Below are 14307 nucleotides of genomic sequence, written 5' to 3'. Positions count from 1 at the left end.
TAAAAGGTGTAGAACTTATCCCTGCTGATATGCCGATGTAGGTAGTTAATACCATCTCTGTCACATTTTTATGTTTATCCTTCAGAGTATCTGAACTGTGAATCCTGAATATATAACTCCTTATGCACAAACAGATCCCCGTTGTATGCAGAACAAAGAATCTTTACTGGTAGATATTAAAATAATTACTAGCATCAAAATTATCATCATCAAAATCAGTAAATCATCAATATTCAAGTCTGATATTTAAATCATCTCATAACTGAAATTACTTAAAAGACACAGTGCATGACTTTGACCATTTATCTGAAATAACCTATATGGGAACTGGTTCTTCTAGTTTTTTTTTGTTTGGGTGGTTTTGGGTGGAGGGATGTGTTTGGTTTTTATAAAGACTGCATGAAAAATAATGTAACCTGATCCAAGTCTCATACAGAAGATAACAAATGGATAGTTTTAAGAGGACTTACTCCTATTTAATAACATTTATTTCTCCAGTATAGAGAAGTAAAGCACCAAAAAGTCTACTCAAATTGAGAAAATCTGTTTCGCAATCAAAGACCCATTAAATAAAAAGTTACAGGTACACTGAACAGCTGACACTGTAGAAAAGCCATGTCTCACAAATATAACTTCACTCTGAAAATAACTTTCAGTTACAATTCCTTCGAAGCTTGTACAACATACACCCCAAAATTTCTTCTTTTTGACACATGTTTGTTTTCTCAAGGGTCAGTACATTAATGAGAAAGACATTTGTTCACTTCAGAGGTCAGCTGAGACCTACACAACAGACATTTCTTTCTGCCCTGATAAAAGTCTACAAATAATACAGTCAGGCATAAATATACATATTATTTTCACTTCAGTTCAGCTACACTTCAATCATATTAAACTTCAAGTAAACAACTGAAAAGAAATCCACATTTACAAAATTAGAAAAACAAAGCCCCAAGGACACATTCACATTTTTCCCAAAGGAGTTCTAACTGACAAAAAAATAAGTCCTGACTGCAAATATTTTAAAACAAAAAATAAAGTTAAGAAAAGAGACATGGCTAGGATCCGTGTTTCTAGTAGAAAAATGGGATTCCAGCTGGTTTTAACTCTGCAAATGCTGTGTGAAATTCAGCACAGCTTCAACACTTGCACCAAGGAAAAATTATAATAATTTATCAATCATGGAAACTGATATTCTGCTTTTAACAATTATATTTTCAGCGAAAATCCACTGTCAGCATTCAGTAACAGCTGTTGCTATGCAGAACAGCGCATCTCCTTATTCCTGCTTTTTTCATGCTCATCATAATGTAGTTTTCACAACCTGACTAGAAATGTCTTACAGAAAAAGGAAAAACAACCAAGAAAGTGGCCTCTAACACTTTGTAAGATGCTGTTCAATGTAAATAAGAAATTTTTTAAAATATTTATCGCTAGCACTATATCAAGAACTAAAGATCTAATAATTTTTTACCCACAGTATGTTTTATTTTGCCCCATATTCTCATAGTTGTTTACTCCAACATGTTTAGTTCCATTTACTCAGTGTGGTCCCTAAATAGTAGTAAGAGCCTTTGAGATGAGGAAAGGTGAAAGAAGAAAGCTTTTATGAAAGAAAGGAACTAAAGAAAAAATGGAGGGGAAAAAAAAAAAGGGGGGGGGGGGGGGGGGTGGGAAGCGCCAGCTGTAAGGGACACTGCAATCCTGAATATAGCATATGACTTCTCAGATCCAAAGAGACAGCCAACCTTCCAGTCAAAACACATCTGATAAAATATATGTAGAGAGAGGACAACTTTTTGCACTGGTTACAACTTGAAGGAATATTAAAGCAACTTGATTTTCAGAAGCATTTAACACATATACACTGAGTCAATCATCCAATATACTTTTGGAAGTCTTGGCCAGCCACTTTAAAAGACTTCTTAAAATCCCTTTGGGTTTTAATGCCAAAACTCCAGTGTAATTCAGAGTAGCCTCTTTCCCTCGGTCACTAACCCAAACCAATAGAGGGAACACATGGGGTAAGTTCAGAGCTATGAATAAATGAATGCTCAATTTTAGCTGCTGACACTAATGTAGAGGAGCATCCTGGCCAGTGGGGAAGTCTGGTGAAGAAATGGAAGGAAGGAAGAAGAGAGGCAGTTAAAAGTGATGTTAACAAGACATATAGAAAAACAGGGATTTTCCCCCCACTTCTGTAACTTACAATTTTCAGGGATTATTATTATTATTATGATGATGATGATGATGATGAATTCTGGAAATGCCACTAGGTACAAGTGCTAACAGACTTTAGCAGAGCAACTCCAGTCCTCCAAACTGCTCTCAGTTTATCATCTTTTCTCATTATCAAGGTAAATAGTAATACCAGGGAGAAAAGCAGGCTGACAGCTGGTAGCAACTTCAATGCATGCTGAATAAAAAGTTCACGCATGGAGGTATTAAAGTGCCTGCGGCTTTTGTGTGGAACTAGTGACACACTGTGCAAAGCTGTTTGCCGCTCAGCAGCAGAACCATAACAGTGTGTACTTACACCCCCAAAATCATAGAGGATCACATTAAGTCATATCACATTAAGTCTCCTTCCCTCATACATTTCAGCTTACACAGCAAATCCGAGCTTATTGAAAAGGTTAACTAAATTCCACGGTCAGAAACAGTGAAAGAGTCCAGACAAGCCAGGATGAGCCAGACCTTTGTGGATCCTGTGGACGTGAAAGTCCAGGCTACCACTGGGTGCATTTCACTGCTGCAGGAGTGATGCTGAAATTCCTGAAAACAGCCAAAGAAATTGGCTCTCGAGTGCCATAAAATTCCAGGGCCACCGCTTACAACCACAGTCAGTCCAAAGTATTTAGTTTACGAATGATTAATCACAGTTGAATCAGCCTTTTGTTTCTTTTCTGACATTTCAGAACCCTTTCTAGTATTCCATCTATCTGAAGTCTGGCCATGCCTTGATACCGAAGGAGACTGTTTGAAATAATTCCATTTACTTTGGCCTGCCTACAAGTCTGGATAAAGGTTTCAGTCAAAACACCTCTTCACATCATAGAATGGTCTTAAAACGGTACACAGAGAAAACACAGCAAGAAGACATTAAATCTGTTACGCACTTCAAAGTATGCTGATAGTTATTTACAAGCTTAGCAGAGCGGCTTCAGGGAGAGCAGATCGCTGACCGAAACAAGTAACCATACGTGCTCCAATTGCAGTATTTGCATGCAAATATTGACACTGAAAAAGCTCAGAAAACCCAGAACTAAGAAAGCTCACATAGAAAACGTCACCAACAAATCTTTTCCAATACAAGAACCTAAAGGAGAACTTGATTTAAAGCCAACAGAGGTCTGAATGGCAAATTCACAGCAGCAAGTACACTTACTAATTACACCAGAAGCACAAACCCCAAATCTATTTAGTGTCACCCACCACAAGACTCAAAATCAGTATCAAAGACTTGTAATGGAAAGAACAGAAAGGATCTCAAGGAGTTCAGTAGTGACTGGAAAATGTGAATTTAGTAACAGAGCCATGGAGTAAAATTTTTTTACTTGGAAAGATGCAGGATAAAACAGACAGAATATCTGCACAGGAAAAAAAAAAAAAAACAAACAAGATCCTCTCAAGCATCTCTCTGATATGGCTGTTCACTAAAAGGGGTTCTTTTATTTCTGTAACTATAAAATGTTTGTAAATAAATGTCTTGAACTGAAAAGCATTAACAAATACAGGTACAGTACTTAAACACATGAGAAGGAAGCCTAAAACCAACATCATCCTACAGTAAAATACTTTCTTATACTTAAATTTTTATCAGACTCCAAAATGCATCAGAAAAAAAGACTTTGCATCTTAAGAGTACTGGAAAATTTTCCAGGAGACTATTTTCCAACATAAGAACTACCACATCTAACAGAGCCTGAAAAATTTTACCACAAGGTTGTGAATTTCATCAGAGAACCATTTTAATCTTCTATTACTCTAACCTACCCAGAAAAAAATGGAACAAAGCCATTGGTTAAGGTTTTTCATAGGATTTTTCCATATTAACATAGTTAATAGGACTACAGAAATCCTTTTGTCTCAACTTAATGTAGATTTTATTTTACCAGTTCATAAATATTAACCCATACATGGGAACAAATCTAAGAGAAGTTGGGAACTAAAAAATAGCCTAAAACTGCAATATATTCCCTTCCCCCATCTTAAATAATTTCACTGGTACTCCACTGTTTTAAAATCATATTGTAATCAAGTGCAAGCTGTTTGTGAACAAAAGGAAAGGTTAGGGAACAGTGAGTCAAAAGGGAGCTTTATTTTTTAAAACTTCTATAATTACGCCTGATCCATGGGGTGGATGATAGTCTTTAAACATTTATCTTCCTGCCTGATAAACCAGAAATCTCCAACTCTGTTACTGAACCACAGGAATCCTGACTTGGGGATCCTCTTCCAGGAAACTCAGGCCTCCAATCTTCACTGGATTACACACTATTTATGCCCAAAATTGTACCATCTGTGGAAATAGCATTGTTCAGGTGAAAAGGTCACACAGTGACTCCCAATAACGTACTGTCTGCCACTTCAGCCCCTGACCTGCTCCGTGGTGGCTAAAAATACTCATTAGCTGCACGGCACAGTTGTGCTGTGGGCAACTGGTGTGACATTCTGGCCATACCAAAGGTGACTGCTCAAAGAAACTTTCCTGGGTAAAGATATAGACAGTATTTTAAGAACTGCATAAAAAGCAGAACAAGCATATCAGCAGCCTTATTTAAAAATAAATACTTCAACAAAATACTCTATCAATGCCTTGGACCTCCTCAGAGCACACAACATAACCAAGATGATCTGATGAAGAGGGGAGAAGCTTTTAATATATACAGCCCAGTCACTAGTATACATGATCACCTATTACCAGGGCTTTTAAAAAAAATATATATATGTGTATATATATATTACTATTACTTTACATCCACAAAAAAGTTAGAATCCAGAAGAGATGTCTACAGTTTGCATTCCAAGAAGGTACCCATGCAGAACAAGGCTTTAACGCTTGCTGTTAGAGATCTATACCTCCAGTCCAGGAGTCATGTATATTTAAAACCAAAACTACCAGCTATGCCCTCACGTGCACAACATTAGTGCATCAATCTTGGAATATTACAGGAGTACAACAGTTAATTGCACAGATTCCCAATTACTTCAACCATGTCTTGTACAGAAGGCCAAATTTTACTCCACGCAAAGTGGAACCCTGTCAACCTCCTTAAATCAACATCCTAAAGTCACCGCTCCCTATACATGCCAATTCATCAGCTATTGCTCTTCAATCAGCAGGGAGACAGCTGCTCAGTACAAACCAGTAGTCAAGCTCAGGCATCTTTGCTAGAAGTAGTGCAGTGTTTCTGACAAAAATCAAATGCAAATGTCAGCTTAGGCATTTCCACTGATCCACTGTGACTAGAAGGAGGACAATTTTCAAAGATTTCCAAAATCCTGTGACTTCACTTTAAGTATAGCATGCAAGTGTTCTTCGTAAGACACTGCTTATGTAAAGAAGTGATACTGTGCCTAGCCTACATTTCTAAACATCCTAGGACAACTAATTTGCAAAGAAAACTAAAAGTCGAAGATGAAAACCAGTGGTTAGCTTTTCAGCTCCTTCCTTTTCTTTCATTCATTTAACTTGCTTACCTCACATCAGTTTAACAACAATGACCTACAACCTGTCATTCTTCCACAATAATATCATTAAGGGAAGGGAGGCTCTAACATCTGTATTAAACTGTAATAAAGCAAAGTTTTCAGCATGTAATGTCTCTAAGTCAATCAGGCATTACTGAAATGACTTAATCCTCAAAGTCAGTACTTACCCTACTTTACCACTACCAATCACTTCACAAGAGTAGTAGCATTATCCAGATGCATTTCAAAGCTTAGTTTTAAAATTTGTTTCCAGTATACTATTTCAGTGAGGGTAAAGTGGAACAACAGAATTAATGTCAACCTGATTTTTCAGTTGCATTACATTTGGCCACTTCTAAAACACATATACACAGGACAAGAAATATAAAATAAAATAAAACCCCTTGCAATTCATTTATTAAATTATTACTCTCCCAACACTAAGCATGACTTACCTGCTATTGTGTGCATACTAAAGATATATGTATAGGCTTTCTTCTTCTCCCCACCCCTTGCCCCAGTAATTCTCATACCGGGCCACACCTAATTACCAAAGCAAAATGACATGTATATGTTTCTAGAAGACTAAAATGTATATTCTACAAAAATCACAGTTATAACAAATGGTCATTAAGTCTAATCAAGGGAAGAAAAGGAGCTTCTGTAGAAAAAAAAAAAAATATATAATACTCCCAACTACAATTTATTCAATTTGCATTATTTGAAAATAAAAACTGGAAGCATCGTGAGAATCTTATATTCTTGGTGCAATTATTTTCAAATAACAGCATAGGCCCAACGGAAGATACACCACACTATAATAAATAATACAAATGTATACTGGCTACTGGGGCTAGCTCCCAGTCTTATAGCATTTAATCTTCATATTTAAATAGTTTGCTATCTGGCTACTTTAATACATTGACTCATGTATGAGCTTTGTTTAATCCATGTATACAAATTTCATACTTTTATTAAAACTTACCAGAAGCAGCTGAACCCAAAGCTTCTTAGCAATGATATCTTTCATAACTGGGACGCTTTTTGCCATTATAGTCAGATTTGTTTCTTAAGTGTCCTAGTAAACTAAATGCATTCTTTTTACAAGTCTCGAACTATGCAGGTTGTAGAATAGACAAGGGATGTTAAATCGCAGTGTCTCAACATGAACAAATCAATCCAAATGTTAAATATTTCTGAAGAGTAGAGCAAGTAATCAGAGCCCATGATTCAGCTGGTGATGCAATAGCCTTTAAGATGCTTTAGATGACACAGGCAGTGTTTTCTAACTCACCCATTTTCTTTCCTCAAAGTTAATATTCTTTCTTTGGCCAGCAGATGTAGATAATAAACTCAAGTTGGCAAAGGGGGAAAAAGGGGAAGGACAGATAAACATCTTCTAACAAAAGGAGGAGGAGGGATTTGTTATTTGTTATTTTCAGGAGACTGAATCATCATGATCCCCTGTAGCTAGGCCATAATGAAGCTGAAATGTTTGTTTAGTTGGTTGGGTTTTTTTCTTTCACAAGCATCATTTCAATGAGCCTCACAATTTTGGGGGTATTTGAAAACTAGTTGAAAACACTGCAGATTTTTAGCACACTTATTTTCTGTTCTTTTTTTTCTCAAACAAAACACTGCACCTCTTAGTCTAGATTTCATGAGCTTTGTATCTTTCCACACTATTAACAGATATATTTAGTTACATGTAAATGTTCAGCGAATATCTATCAGTGTTCCGTACTCTGAAATTGTATCATAATATTCAAAAAGCAATGATACATTTACAAAGAAAAGATACCACATTCACCAGATCTAAAAAACACAGAAGAGAGACATGCTTAAGCACTCAGGTCTAAACAAAGTTGAAGCTAACAGGAGTTACAAAGGAGGTTCGGTGATAGAATGACTATTCTAAACATTCTATGGATTCTCCTGACCCTTTCCTCAAAAACTGCTACACCTGGCCCAAAATTGCTCCTAACCTAGCATCTCACTGGTTTCACTGGCAGAGCAGGTCCCCTATCTCTAACAAAAAACAAAGAGGAAAAACCCAAGTACAGCCAAGCCCATGAAGGCATATTATCACTGCCTACAGTCACTAAGCAACAGTTACACAAATATGCAAACCTACAAAAAGAAGAATTTTAGTCTATTGAAAGATAGACTGTAAACATGAGATAGCCAGGTAACCAAATGACTAACTATTATCTGACAGCCTTGAAAACCTCTTCATGTGAACTGCTTTTAAGCCAACATGTAATAAATACCACATGCAGCTAAATTTAAAAAAAAAAAAAAATCCCAGGCCAAGTTAAATAGTAACCAACATTAAAATTTAACCATATAAAGTCTACATTAAAATCCAAAATGACAATTACAAAATATTATATTACTATGAACACTATCAAATGCTTTGACTAATAGTACACTAAGGAAATAAGTAAAAACACACTTTACCTTGTATCTCATTTTGGGGCACGAATGAATGTAGAAACCCATATAATAAAAACGGAGATCAGGAGCTTTTTCATGGAGTTGCCTAGTAAAAGCAATTTCCCTGTGAAAGGAAAGACTAATTACTTTTGAATACAATTCTTACATTTATTTTACCTCTTCATACTGAAATATTTTAGAGCTACCTGGCTCATGACCTATTTAAAGGACTAGACTTCTATCACATAAAAAATGAAGATCATAAACTCAAAACTAATGCTTAAAAAACTCCCAAAGATAATAAACTGAAAATAAATGCTTAAAAAACAACCAAACAAATCAACAAAATGCAAAACACCATGCCAGGCTTAAAAATACTTTCATTTCCATGTTTTGTCTTACCAATTGACTGACTTATAATTCAAATAAAAGTGACTAAGAGCCTCTATTTAACAGGTTTCTTGTTAATATTCATGTACACTGGAATTCTACAGAAATCTGTCCCAGCTACTGCACACACACTGGCTACTCTGGCTCAGGAAAACATCAGAGTATTTTTAAAAAACAAGTTTCAATTATAAACTTCTTGTTTGTTCTGTTACTTGCATTCTAGCAATTTACATCTAAAAACATCCATCTTTATGCAACAAAAAGGTATTTTTCACCCATCTCATGTTTGACTATATGATCTTCTCATTTATTCTGAAAGTGCAGTGGCAGTGTATTCCAAAATAAGTTTGCTTTTGATTTTACTGGCACAAATAAATTAGTATTATTACAAAGTTACAGCCACTATTTCCACTATAACACTCATTATAACAGCATGTGTAACTTTGCAATTCACTTTTGTAACAAATTTGATAAGACATTGATGTTGTGCGGAGCTGCGGAGGAACGACACGCCGGGACGGATTCAATGTGGGTGACAGAGCATCATATATCGTATCGTATCCCTTTATTGGTCCAGGGTACATATATTTATACAGACAACGCTAATTATTATTCCTACGAGTCACTAGCTGTTTGGCTTAAGCTCTAAGGGTCATATTCGCACGGTCCACCTACTTGCAGTTAGCTAACAGCACAAGCTTCTCATAACACTATGCTTCTCGTGCCACCGTTACCATAACACTAGGTTTCTCAGGCCACTATTTCTAATTCCTCTTAACTTGTTTTTGACACACCACGGTACACAAGGCCGAAGCATCCGTGACATTCTTCATGTATCAGCAGCTGCAAGCAGCTGCACGCAAACCCTAGTGAGGCCCAGCATCAGCGAGGCCCAGCATCAGCCCCCAGAACAGGCTCTGATCCTACAACTGCTCGGTGGGCTCATGACCTTTGTCTCTGAGCCATTCTCCAACAATGTTGGGTTTTAGTTTCAATGTCAAAGGGATAAGATGATATGAGCACGTGCATTTAGGAAGCATGTACAAATACTGGGGGTTTTTTAATCACTTAATATTAACTTAGTAATAAGGACGTTTAAATGTACTGAAAACCTAACATTTCAGCTGCATGCAGTTTGCTGAGACCATCACGAGTTCATTATAACTCTGTACCTATACACATCAGGTTAAAAAGGAAGTTACTCCATATCTAAAATCCAAGTAAATACAATAGATTCCTGAAGTGAAATTTACGTACTACCAAAAACGTATGAACAAGCACTTCATATACATAGTCTTTAAGACATGGCATGAAGTTAAACAACCTTACCGTTTCATGCAGATTATCCTGGACCTAATTAAAGAAATACATTTCTACAACTCAAAAAGCTGGAATGCTACAGGGAAAAAATGTTATCTTAGCATTTCAAAATCTCTTAACCACACTTTTCAATTGGACTACACAATCTAATCTAATGAAACGAAAAGACTCAAAGTGAACAGAAAGTGAAGTAAATAGACCATACCATAATAAGGTAAAAATTGGACTGCAGCAGCAAGTCTTACCATGGGCAACAAAGCTTCATGAGAGCGAACAGTGCACATGATGCCAAAGCTAGCTTATCTAAAACTACTGCCAGTGTCTTCGCATGCAGTTCAGTCTCAGTGACACACCCTACATAAGGGCCCATAACTCAAGTTCTTGCTCTATCTTTCATTTATCTATTTGACCAACCCCACTCCAAGCAAAGTTTTATCGGGGAGATGCTAAAACATCCTTCTCTTTCCACTTTTCAGGAGTGTGTGCTGTGATCCAACACAAGAGAACCCTCCGACTCATTCAGTTCACACCAGGAGCAGCAATGGGGTTTCACTGTATGGCATAACACACCTGCATTCTTTCTGCCTATGTCTTTCCTATGGAAAAGGGACGACAGACTTGCAATTACCTTTATGTAAAGCTTTCTGTTATGGTACATACCTGAAGAGTTATAATGGCTCTTAGCGCTTGGCAAGAGTAGTCAACTAGCAGGGAAGACATATATTAACTTCATCAACACAAAATTCAGACTCAGTATTTCAGTGCTACATAACCCAACTCCTGAAGAAGTTCAAGTATTTATCCTCCTAACTAAATAGAGATTATGAATACTATTCTAGCCTACAATTCATGATTTTAGGCAGTAGGGAGAAGGTTTAACTCTTTTCCACAAATAAGAATCACTCAATATTTCGTGATGATTTTTTTCTCCTTTTGTAAGACTGGAAGTAGCTGCTTCTCCACTCATTCTTTATTTAAACGCCTAAATATTTCAAATGATCTTCAAATCCCATCCTTTCTACAACTCAGCAGCAAAAATTCTCAAAGTAGCATGAAGTGGAAGTGACAGCACTGCAATGCATTTTAACCTCCTCGGAGTAAAATTGGCAACAGCTTTGAAGGTATCAGATTCCTTTGCAACTTCCTAAATCCTCCCTAACTCTCAAGTTTTTTTTTTCCCTTTTTGAAAGAAGAACAAGGTTGGCTTCCTCTAAGACTGCTGGGAAATCATTTTTATTGCCTTAAAAGCTGCAGAATTTATAAGCTGTTTTTTTCACTAGTTGAGCCACGCATGCACGTTGCGCTGACAAAGTTTAAAATTTATTATGTAGAAAATTTAAAATCATTTCAAGAATTCATAAACATGGATTATGTCAGTCTATTATTACATAAAGTAATGTGATAGGTACAAATACTAAAAAACAAGTCTTAGGAGGACTTAGTATTTTATGTTATATGCTCACCTTGCATGGAAAAAAAAAAAAAAAAACAATAATCAGTCTAATTTCAAGTATCTAGCATATTTAATGAAATACTTCTACAAATCTAGACCATTAATAGACAGAGAAAAGATTAATTCTAAATCATAGGAGTTTCAACATTTTTTCCTACATTTGTTAAATCTGATTCATTTTATAAAAATCACCAGTGCCACTGAATGACTCAGAAAAATGACAATTCAGACTCTTTCAGACATAGACCACTGGAGATGCTACAGCAACAGCTACACTAATGCTCACGATGACTTTGAAGTTAGCCCTGATTTGCGCTGGAACGGAACCAGATGACATCCAAAGGTCCTTTCTGACCTAAACTCTTCTATGATTCTACAGTTTCTCCTTCATAAGAGACCATTATGGAACAAGGTGGGAGAGCCAACAGAAAGGCAGTGTTATCAGCTCTTATTAAAGGTGACCTACTCAGCGAAATTGCACTTTAGGACTTGACTGATGGAAGAGCTAGCCAGAGAGCGGGAGGAGGTCCTGCTCTCTCACTCCCTAGCCGTTCTCAGCCATCACAACTCTTGCACCAGCTCTGCTGTGAACAGTTTCTTCACCGAGCCAACTCGGCTCACTAACCACGTTGCTAAAGCAACCAGTCTTCTGCTCAGTAAATTAAACTGGCTAAATATATGGTTGCTAGAAGCCCAGCATATAGCAGAGATGGAAAGGAGTGATTGCAGCACCTCACTTCAGCAGCAATAAACCATTAGATTGATGTCAGAAACTGAACTTTGTGGGAAAAACCCTTTGGGCATATGCATTTGAACAACTCATGTAAAGATTATTCAGAAATCACAAAATTCACCACTACAAAGAGAAGAGTACAACCAAATGAAAAATTAAAAAAACAAAATTCTTATGAAATCAAAAGATTCTAATCAAAATCTAAACAAATCATGAGTGATTAGAGTTCTGAGAAATTAAATTACACATGATTTATTAGTTATCACAAAAGTATATGAAGTAACTGTGGTAAGAAGAGGTTTCCTAAAAACAGTGTTTGTGCTTTTCGTATTCCAAAAGTCCCATCCTTTTACCCATCCTGGTGGGTAACACCAACCAATAGCTAAGAAGTTCCACCTATAAAGAAGGTGCCTCTCAACAAGATGCCTTGGAGAACGAAGAAAGCTGGATCTCACAATTCTAGAGCTTCTTTCGCACTTGAAAGAGTCTAGTGCAAATCTCAAAGGGTAAAGACTTTTGCTAAAACTTCTCAGACCCAGGAAAACTTGAAAATAGACATGTCTGGCACGAGGTTCAACCCTGGTTGCTTATGAGAACCTGGGAACATCACATGTCTGTGACCAGCTTACTTCACGTAAACAGAGAAGCAAAAAAGCTGAAAAAAAAAATTTGAGATGCACAAATATTTTCACTTGTCCAGGGTTTTTTTCCTTATAGTAATAATGGAATCATAAAACTGCTTATGGAAGAAAAACAGTAACTTGCAATTTAGCATACAAGTCTTATTCACAGTGAAAAGCATTACTCACTATTCTTACTGTTTTGTAAGACTGGTTGATAGTTAATTTAAGGCTTTAAAATTCATAGGACTACTCGCTCCATCATGCTTTCTAAAGACAAAGATAATGAGATTAACATACCTGAAAAATATGCTTAGTGCTAGTACAGCAGAAGACTGCTAATTCAGAAGACAATGGTTTTTAGGTACTTTATTATTTATGATCTCAATGTGCATAAAACTATAAAAGTGATTAGTTTCATTTAGTGACTGAGCTAAGAAAAAGGTCAAAGGAAAAATTATTTCTATTCAAACAAAAAAGGGGCTTTTCCTGCTGAAACAAATCAATACTAAATTATTTTCAGGGCCAATAAAAACTAGGTATTTTGTTTCTGAGTGTTTTTTTAATCTTTAAAAGTATTTAGCTAATTAGAATGATACATCCCTACTGGAGGACGACAAAATTTATCTGGAATGCAACCAACCCTAGAGAATTAAAAAAAAAAAAAAAAAAGGAAAAAAAAAAACAAACAAAAAAAAACACACAAAAAAAAAAAAAAACAAACAAAAAAAAAAAAACAAACAAACAAAAAAAAAACACAAATACTTTGCTAGAGATAGTGTTACCAGTATATGTTTAGACTGGAAATAAAAGCTCAAGTTTAGGAACAGGTATCATTTTGAACTATTACATCTAACCAGATAACAAAAATGTCCTCTTACCGTAATGCAGAGTAGACTCCTAAAGATAAGAAAGAATAGTCTGGATCATAGTACAGATAGACGGAGGACACGCAGTAGGGCAGGATATCAATTACACCAACAGCAATTATCTTCCCATCCAGCCAATACTGCTGGTGGAAAGAACCATAGCCACATTCTGGTCCATTTGGTGCGTTCTCTGCCTAAGCAAAAACAAAAGAAGGAGGTAATTTTCTGGCAGGAAGACTTTCGTATAAATAAAAACAATTTTAGCAAGAATTTTAACACAAAAGTAAATATTGTGAGAAATTACTCCTGCTATCCGTGTTTAGAAAAAGGAAGAAAGGAATTTGAGAAGCAGGGAAAACAATGTTAGTGCACTGTATCGTTTGTGACCTTTGCTTATACTCATGACTAGTAAACTCTACATATCACACAACCCAAACACAAACCTGCAAATAGCCTCTGACATCTAGCATTTATTGAACTGACGTGATGAAACAACATGATTCATCAAGTTATTAATGCATTATTACATGCAAGAAAATTCTGCAGATACTCTTTAACTTGACCTACTTACTCCTCAAGGAGAGTCGAAGCCCAAAGGCAGAAAGGAGAAATGCAGACACTTCACTATGGTGGCACCTCCCAAAGCAGGCTGTGACTGCCTAGTTCCTCCAACACTGTCACAGCAAGGACCCTACTGTTCCTCTCCCCCCATGCCCCCAAGTACTGGAAGCACTCTGGCCGCAGAAATGCAGTTTCTCAGAGCGGCCATTAAAGTTTCTTGAGAAGAGCTTT

At 36.5% G+C, this 14307-nt stretch overlaps 1 protein-coding gene across 4 annotated transcripts in view; it reads right to left on the bottom strand.

The window, feature by feature from the left end:
• Positions 1 to 14307, bottom strand: part of ATE1 (arginyltransferase 1) — an 84885-nt gene that overhangs the window by 41696 nt on the left and 28882 nt on the right. For all 4 annotated transcript variants that reach the window (XM_042787589.1, XM_032988667.2, XM_032988668.2 and 1 more), the window contains exons 9-10: positions 13528 to 13709; positions 8155 to 8254 (exon numbers count right to left, since the gene is read on the bottom strand). In XM_042787589.1, the coding sequence (XP_042643523.1) occupies positions 8155 to 8254; positions 13528 to 13709 (282 nt within the window). The remainder of the gene's footprint in view (positions 1 to 8154; positions 8255 to 13527; positions 13710 to 14307) is intronic.

This window comes from Tyto alba, unplaced genomic scaffold, assembly GCF_018691265.1.
Source record: "Tyto alba isolate M040663 unplaced genomic scaffold, T.alba_DEE_v4.0 Super-Scaffold_1, whole genome shotgun sequence".
In the NCBI taxonomy this organism is placed as follows: domain Eukaryota; kingdom Metazoa; phylum Chordata; class Aves; order Strigiformes; family Tytonidae; genus Tyto; species Tyto alba.
The sequence above is the reverse complement of the archived record's forward strand: the minus strand, read 5'-3'. Positions and strand labels throughout refer to the sequence as shown.